The 8,392-nt window shown below is 39.9% G+C and overlaps 1 protein-coding gene across 1 annotated transcript; it reads right to left on the bottom strand.

Annotated features, from left to right (window-relative positions):
• Window positions 1-1,978: 1,978 nt before the first annotated feature.
• On the bottom strand, window positions 1,979-2,563 carry GP9 (glycoprotein IX (platelet)). Its single transcript, XM_010157191.1, has one exon. It carries the CDS (start codon window positions 2,561-2,563, stop codon window positions 1,979-1,981), a length of 585 nt encoding a protein of 194 aa, XP_010155493.1.
• Between the last annotated feature and the right edge of the window lie 5,829 nt (window positions 2,564-8,392).

The raw sequence follows: 8,392 nt of genomic DNA, 5'->3' as shown, positions 1-8,392 counted from the left end.
TACTTAAACATGGAAGTAGAAAAAATCTTTCTATCCCTAAATGATACTCCCTATTTTAATAAGAAAAGTTCAGATTAACCCCTTGTTGCAGTGTCATGTATGGGAGACCACAATGACCGTATTATTTGCCTTCTCCAAATTGCACCCATCTTTTGTTTCTAGATGTACAATCTTGCTTTCAATTTCTTGGCATTCCAAGTATCCCAGCACTCTTTGCATTTATGACTTCCCTCTTCTCGTTCCTCACTGTGTATCATTTGTAGACTTTAACATTGCAATGGGCATGTCTCCCAGGTCATTCATTATTTTCCAGGGAAAACCTGGAACCTTTCCTCTTCTCAGTTTAAACCCCCATGCTACACGTTATTACTGAATTGTCTAACCCTCTTCCCTTGATATGTGTCCTTTCCCCCAATCTGTCTGTGCTTCAGAGGTTATTTCAGCAGTTCCACTGTACTCAGTGGCCGTTTCTTGTGTCACGGAGAGGGGCAAGTGACTTATCCTGAACTGGCATAAGTTTAGGTTGACAAGTGGTGATTGGCCTTTCCCTGCTAGAGGTCTCTTGTCTCTTGGAGAGAGAGGACCAACAGTGAAGATATATTACAGGCAGTAATGTCTCTCCTAAAGCTGTTTGAGAATGCCACCAGCAGTCAGCATCGGCAGTTTGACTTGATCTTGCTTTGGCAGGGGCAAGAGGGACCTGGTAATTGCAAAACCACCCATCAGAGGAAAGCTAGCCACCAGCTTTACTAGGGACGTTATGTGCTTTAACAAGGAACCCCACTCATGTGCCAAGGTGCTGGGTAAAGAGCCAAGCAGCCTTTGGCGTCTTCAGCAGATAACCTCTAATACCTAGCTCAGGTCTGGGGCTAAGAGGAGCATTTATAAAATGAACTGCCAACAGTATTGATTTTCAAAGACCTTCAGAGATCTTCCATCTAACCAGTCTTAACTTCACCAGTGGTGAATTGCTGAAGAACAGCATTAATTACCTTTCTTGGAGTTGTGTGATTAATCAGGTTAGGGAGAATAGTCTTGAGTCACCTCAATTTTTATATCAATCAGGATCAGGAACCCAATAAGGGAAGGGAAGAGAGTACATCCTCTTCAAAGGTATTGCATAAAATCCTGTGTATGAAATGGCAGTAGTAAAAACTGGAAGACAAGATCTGGAAATTTCTTAGGATTTTAATCAAAAATGTGTTGACTTGTGAAAGAGATCAAACTTGGGTGAGTATGAATGGTCAATAAGCACCCATATTTCAGTTCCACATAGAATGCTTTTTTTATTGTTCATTATTGTTCTTTCTCTAGGAAATTCAACAATATTTAAAATTATTTTTACTGATTATATTCTCATTGCCAGTCCCTCTTTAAACGTGTTCAGTAAGGGATACATTCGGTGACTGGCCTATATAGTCACAGGGGGTTGGCTGGCAGGCAGCTCCTGCACCTGAGGAAGAGATGGTTGTATTTGTTTGCACACAGGAATGATCCTACCAAGCACACTGGGGCACTGAGGGGGTAACGTGTTGCAAACTCACACAGCTTCCGAGTGGGAAAAGAATTGCTAAAATAGTACAATTGGTGTTCGTTTCCATATATTAAAAAGTGCAGGGTTCGGGGAGGTATATCTTCTGGTTGTAAGAGCTGAGAATTCAGTGGGAAAATGCTAAGTTAAATGGTTTCTAAAATAATTAGAAAGTGGCTTTTCATATGAGTAGACAACAGCAGAATGACACTTGCCTGTCAATACATCACATCAATTATTTTTGAAAGGAAGTGAAATCAAACCTGCTGATCTGGGGACCCAGACTTTGAGCCCTGGGATCTGCCTGTAGCACGTTCACCATTAAAACTAGTGTTTCCAGGGCATGTGCCTTTTTTGTGGTAGGACAGTTTGATGTTGCCGTTCAAGCTAGTGGTAGCAAACAGCTCATTGTATCTTGTGGGTTTTGGGGGTGTGCCTCCCCAACACTCAGCCCCTAGAAGCATAGTGGCTTAGGTTTATTTGGCAGACCAGCTTTTTTGAGCATTTCAGAGCCCATGCTACTAAACTACATGTAAACATTGCTCCAGCAATTAAAATGAGGTCTCGCCAAAAGAACTCCAGACACTTGATTGGGAGAAGCCTCTTACAAATCCCCAGCTCATTCCCAGTCAGCTGCCTCAAGGGCTTCATCCTCACGGGCGCTGGGCTTGCACATCTGACGTTTGCAAGAGAGGGTGCAGAGATGTCTTCTAGCCAGAGTTTTAGATACAGAATGTGACAGTCACAGTTCCAAGGATTGTCAAATATTTTCACTTCCTCCAGGCTGCGCAGGCCATCCAGGGCACCGGGAGGAACGGAGGTCAAGCTGTTGTTCTCTAGGTAAAGACTCTTGGTGTTGAAGGGCAGGGCAGGCACTTCGGTCAGCTTCCTGGAGCTGCAGTCTATATGCAAACCCTTCATTTCTCCCAGTGACTTACAGGTGCAGGAGGGAGGGCAGACTTCAGCTTGGGTCATGAGGAACAGCAATGATATGCCAAATCCCACGACAGTGATGAACTCCGTCTTGCTCATGCTTCAGCTACCCAGAGAGTAAGAATTATAACTGGATAAGTATGATTCATTAGGCTATTTCTAAATGCAGAACTACAACACATCTATTTCTTTCTCAGGATTACTTGTGAAATTTAGGTTTTTGGAAGAAAATCTTTAGCTTTCTGTATTTCCCACAGAACCATCCTTCCTGACATTAAAGAGCATAAATGCAACTGGGAGAGAGCACAGTGCTTTCTTTTTGTCTCTAGTTCATTGCTTTTCCTTCATCAGTGTACAAGATATATTATTGTTCAAAGCTTTGGACAGAATATCACCAGGAGACAGTGGTAAAAACTAGGTTAGTTTTAAGCAAAGAATTTGATTCTGTTTCTTCATCCTCAGAGTTCTAGTGTTAAAATTGTGTGTTGAAGTCAGTTTTCAACATCTAGTTTAAGAGATTGGATAGTTGTAAATGTCTAAAAGCCTTCTTTCTGTGAATATGAAGATTCTAATGATGTATTTTTATGTGACAAAAAGTTCATTTTTGTTTCCTTGCAACATCATGCATCTCTGAGAACATACAGTTTAAGTTTTGAATGGAGAGAGAATTGGAAATTTTGCATATCTGCTACTGCTTCCTTTTAGAGATTAAATAACCATGCTTTGGGCTAGCCGGTAATTATCCCTTTTGCTCCATCATTCCCCTTCTGTAGAGTGGCTTCCACTAGAGTTCCACCTCAGTCCCTTCCATTTGGCAGTTTATAACCTCTAAAGCTTTTCCTTTCCTGTATTTCCTACTACTTCTCGGCATTTAAAAATACATAGCTAGCCTTAGGACCAGATTGGAATTTGAAATACAAACTCTCTTGCACAAGTTGGGGAATTTCCAGTCTTGAAACCATCTTTCTTTGCAATTTTAATACTTCTCATAATTAAAATGTATTTTCTATTAGTGTCATCCCTACCCCACCCCCCCGAATTCATTTGCAATAAGTAAGCATTGAAGCAAAAATATCTGACTGTATATTGCCCTGCATACTATGTGGAGAATGGCAGATACTGTGAAAAGTGCTGGGGTTTTATACACTATACACATGAAGAAAAATGCCTTTTTAACTGAAGGTGAAAACAGACTTATAACTTTGTTTACAGGCAAGTATTAGAAGCACACTGAGTATGATTTTAAAATTAGACTGGACAAAGCCTAAGAAATTTAAGAGATGCACAGATGTGGCACTTAGGGACATGGTTTAGTGGTGGCCTTCGCAGTGTTGGGTTAACGGCTGCACTCGATGATTTTAAGGGTCTTTCCAACCCAAATCATTCTATGATTCTGTGAAATAGCAAGCAGACCCGTTAACAGCAGCAAATGCAGAATAAAAGAGGTTTTTGCATACTAAGGTAATAAGGAGCTTAAATAATGCTAATGTAGAATGGAATTTGGAAAAAAAATAGTCAAAATAATGTTTTCAAGTGTAGAGATATTTTAGAACTAAAAAAATAAAAAAACAAAACCACAACCCCACACCAGGATTTTCCTCTTAAAAACTTAAAATAAGCTGAGACTGGGTTTTTATTCTCTAGGAAGTTTCATTTAATAAAGACTAAAGTTGTGGGAAAGGTTGACTGATTTTGTTTTGAATTAATTTGCTTCAATTTACTTTTAAATAATATATAATTACCTTTTAAAAATAAATTAGACAGCTTTAGATTCCTGCTACAAATACTGTATTCCTATATTTCAAATTGGATCAATGCTGCATAAAATGACAAACTTCATCACGGAGACGCTGGAATATTAATCTCCACAGTCGCCTGTGTCAGCGCGTAGTTAGTCTGAGTACCTTTGGTCTGATTCTAGAAACTCAGCTGTTACTTTTCAAGAAACCTACTAGAGCTGGTTTTTCAAGTAGGCGTCTCAAAAAGAGAGACTGTGTCATCTGACTAAAAAGAAGTCAAGCAATAGCTATTAAAAAGGACGATTTTTTAATATAAGCACAGTAAGAAATTTCAAATCAAATAGAAACAAGAACTGTGGCAAAATGCAGAAGGAAAGAGTTGGTGAGATGCCTGTCTGACACTTACCCTTATTTATTCCCTCTTGTTTCTTTTCCCTCTGCTTGGCGAAGTGATGGAGTATGTGCAGCAACGGGAGGTGACTGTTGAAAGAGTCAGTGAGGAAATGTGTTGACGAAGATGTGCTTTTTCCTGTGCACTACAGGAAACTATTCCCACTGGAAGGTGCTATATATGGTTGACGTGTCACCGCACATAGTCCTTGGGGCGTTTTTGTATTTTCTGAAGACAAGAGGAAATGCTTTTGAATTTTTTTATTTCCCATATTTTCCTCAGCTGTGATAATCTACAGGCATAAAAGTTAGCTTCAGCTTCAGCTACTGACACGTGCAGGCCCAGGCAAGATACAAGGGATCTAAATTAGCCCATGAATGGAGTTCTGTTGTTTCAGCCAGGTGTGTTTGGTACCTGCCTTTCCACTGATTAGACAAAATTTGTAAAAACACACTGTAGCATTGAAATAACTTATTTTAGTCTGTGAGATCAACTTGCATTAGTCAGATGAGATCATTAAGGGACGGAGAAGTATGAATGCCATCATGTTGAATTAGTGGAGAAAAGGCACCCCAAGTACAGTATGTAATTCTGGTCACCCACGTTCATAAAAGATTAATCCAAGAAATGAAAGGAAGGTTTCTGTAATGATCAGGGATTTGGAGGAACAGCTGAGAGTGACCTGTACCTGGAATGTGGAGCCATGCAGAAATACCTGAGCCAGAACAACTCGGGTCCCTGACACAGCCTTGGATGTGGAACAGGGTACATGTGTGTGGATCGATGGCTCAATTCCTGTTTTGGTTCTTGTAGTATTTTGTGGAATGCAATGCCTTTGTAATGTCCTAGTTTGGATTGGAGTTTAGAAATGAGTTCTACAGTATTTGGGGAAGGTGCCGTAGGAGAGGCTCACTGCCAGGGTTAGCGTGGCTCCCTCCACCAGCTCAGTCTTAGGATCAGCACAGCCAGGGATGGCCTTGGGCACACACACGGCCTTTCTTCCCACACACCAGGGCTGTGTACAGCCCAGAGAGGGATATGATCCCACAGATTTCTTCACATTCCGGTTGTTGAAGTATGTCAACTGCTGAATAATAGCAGTGTGACATCTTAGAACATAACAAGCTCTGTGTATTTTTGGCTGGAAAGCCAGTAATTCAGGATGATACAAGTTTATAATATGCATATATCTGTTCATCTAAGTAAAGAATGACATGTTGGTGTAAGAGAAAAGCAAAAATAGGATCTTGGTTTGACATATCCAATTTATTTATTTATCTATCTGGCCATTTATTTATTTATTTATTTTTGTGTGTGAGATTTTGGAATAAAATTGAAATACATTTTCCTTTCCTTTAGCTACCAAACATGAACACTGTAGAATTATGATAGCATCTGACCTTTGGAAACCCAGTGTGTTGAGGAGCTGACGTTTAATTCAGGCCGTTTCTGTTTAGCGTGTTGCTTTGGAGACAGCTTTGAGCTGTGTTCTGCATTTGGAAATGAAACCCAGGTGTGCTGCAGATGTGGCAGACGTGCAGTAGAGCCCCGCTTCTGAGCTCGTGTTTCTTTATAACATGCTGTTCTTAGGGGGAAGGGAAATTTTTGACATTGAGAATTATTCTGATAGCAAGTCTTATTGTTTAATTCTTACTTTACATATAAATACTTTTCTTCATTAAGCCTAATCAATTACCAGTAGCCTGAAGTTTGTTAGGAACTTCCTTAAGAAAATTACTTATTGTCTATCTGCTCCTTAGTATTTTAAAAGGTACTTTAGACAGTGCTGGAGGGAGAAGCAAAAAATACTTTAAACTCTGTTTGAATTTTGATCTTTTCTCTAAGATGTGGAAAGTAATTTCTCCCTTGTTGAAATGAATAGTCCATCTGCCTGTCGGATGTTCAACAGCTGGACCTGTGAGTGGACTGCTAATGATGGGAAGATCTTTCTATCTTAGGGGGTGTTTTGCGGGTTTTTTTTGGCTTTTTTCTAAAAGTACTTCACTAGACTGTAAGTTTCATGGATGTCTTTCTTCCCTCATGTGTTTTTCCTGTGTCATGTCGCACAGTCTATGCCATATATCTTAAGGAATGCTGTCACACAGAGTAAAAACTTTCCTGTTACATAGTGAAATCAAACGCTGAAAAATGAAATGGATGCAAAGTATTTGGAATCCATACTCAAATCCCATGCTATGCATCATCCTTGCAGAGACAGCCCCACGTTCCTCCGGCGGCTGTGTCACACGTGGCTGGAGAAGTGGCTGGCCATGCCAGGTGCCTGAGTCTGTTACTGGTGCTGAGGACCATGGGCCACCTTCTTCTGCACCGCGTGGAGGTGAAATGATGCAGGGAGTGTCTGGCAGACGCAAAGCTTGACATACAAAGCATTTGCAGTTATGATTTTAGGACTGTAGCTTTTTGTAGGCCAAATGAGGATTCTTCGTCTAAGAGGATTTATTACGAGCCAATTTAAAAAGAAAAAAAGAAGTTATAATCTGGTGTAATCTTGTTATAGTCTGAAAATCTGTTTTCCACAGAGTGAATCGCTGTGAACATTTTGTGAATGAAGGAGGCTCTGTCCTTCTCCTGAGTGGAGAGGTATTTCTGACCACTCTTGTTTCCCAAACAAACCCTCTCTTGCTCCCTCACTTCCTGAAAGCACATTTCTCCGGATAAGTTTTCCTTTGAGGCCTTGACTCCTTCAGACAGTTACATGGGTGCTGCTTCTGATTGCATATATAGGGAGAAAAAAAAGCGTTGAAGGGGAGAAGTACTCGTTTCCTTGCAGTTAAGAATAAAAGCTGCAAGTTAAAGATAAATGGGCAGATCAAACATATGACCTGCTAAGAGGAAATTCAGGCAGAATATGCCATTTTTTTATAGACTGTTTTAAGGAGTTAAGAGTCATTTATTGCTGTCAGTGACTGATTCTTGACCTTGTCTTTCTGAAGCACTATTTCCCTTTCCAATGCTGAAAAAACTTGCTGCATCATATTGTCAACAGACGGCAAAAGTGCTTCTCATTTAAATTCTATCACCTTGATTAAAGCTGTTCTTTCATATTTTCAGAGAGGTTGGTGTCGAACAGGCTAACCAAAATATTTCTTTATAATTGGATGTGAGTCACTGGTAATTCATGAATTATACAAGTAAGTGAATAAGCAGAAAGAAAGAAGCAAAAAGATTGATCATGAAATTCAGCCACACATCGAGGAATATTGCCTGCAGAAATGAATTAAAGAAAATCTGTGGTGTCTGTCACATCAGTAGTTATTGTTGCTCCAGGGCCAAAATATTCCTATTATCTACTGTACCCTAGAGAACTGGCCTGATAAAGCCTTTGTAGTATTTATACAGAGTATGACTCTGAATTTCATCCTGTCTGTGTTCTGCTTATTATATTGTTTCCCACTGCACATTTATTGTGGTTGTACCCAATTTAATTTTGCCTCTGACAAATCAAATATCCCCTTTCCTCAGAAGATTATTACACAGGCAGATAAACTCTTGCCATTTAGGAAATTCTTCTCCTAAATTGTGCTCCACCCATTTTATTAAATAGTTCTTTCTCCTCCCACCCATTCTCAGAAAGAATCTCCCTCCTTGCTGTTTTCACCATTCAAAACTGCACATAGTTGTTCTGCAATCATCAGCTATTATGTATTTTCCCACTAGGTGTCATTCAAGGTTTTTTTCTTGTGAATGTTGAGCATACACTGCCTGGATCAACCTTTAGATATAATTTATCAATCCAAATTAATTGCCTGAAAGACTGAAATACTATATTCTTTTAGG

This window comes from Eurypyga helias, unplaced genomic scaffold, assembly GCF_000690775.1.
Source record: "Eurypyga helias isolate BGI_N326 unplaced genomic scaffold, ASM69077v1 scaffold27108, whole genome shotgun sequence".
Lineage (NCBI taxonomy): Eukaryota > Metazoa > Chordata > Aves > Eurypygiformes > Eurypygidae > Eurypyga > Eurypyga helias.
This window is presented reverse-complemented; position numbering and strand designations above follow the sequence as displayed.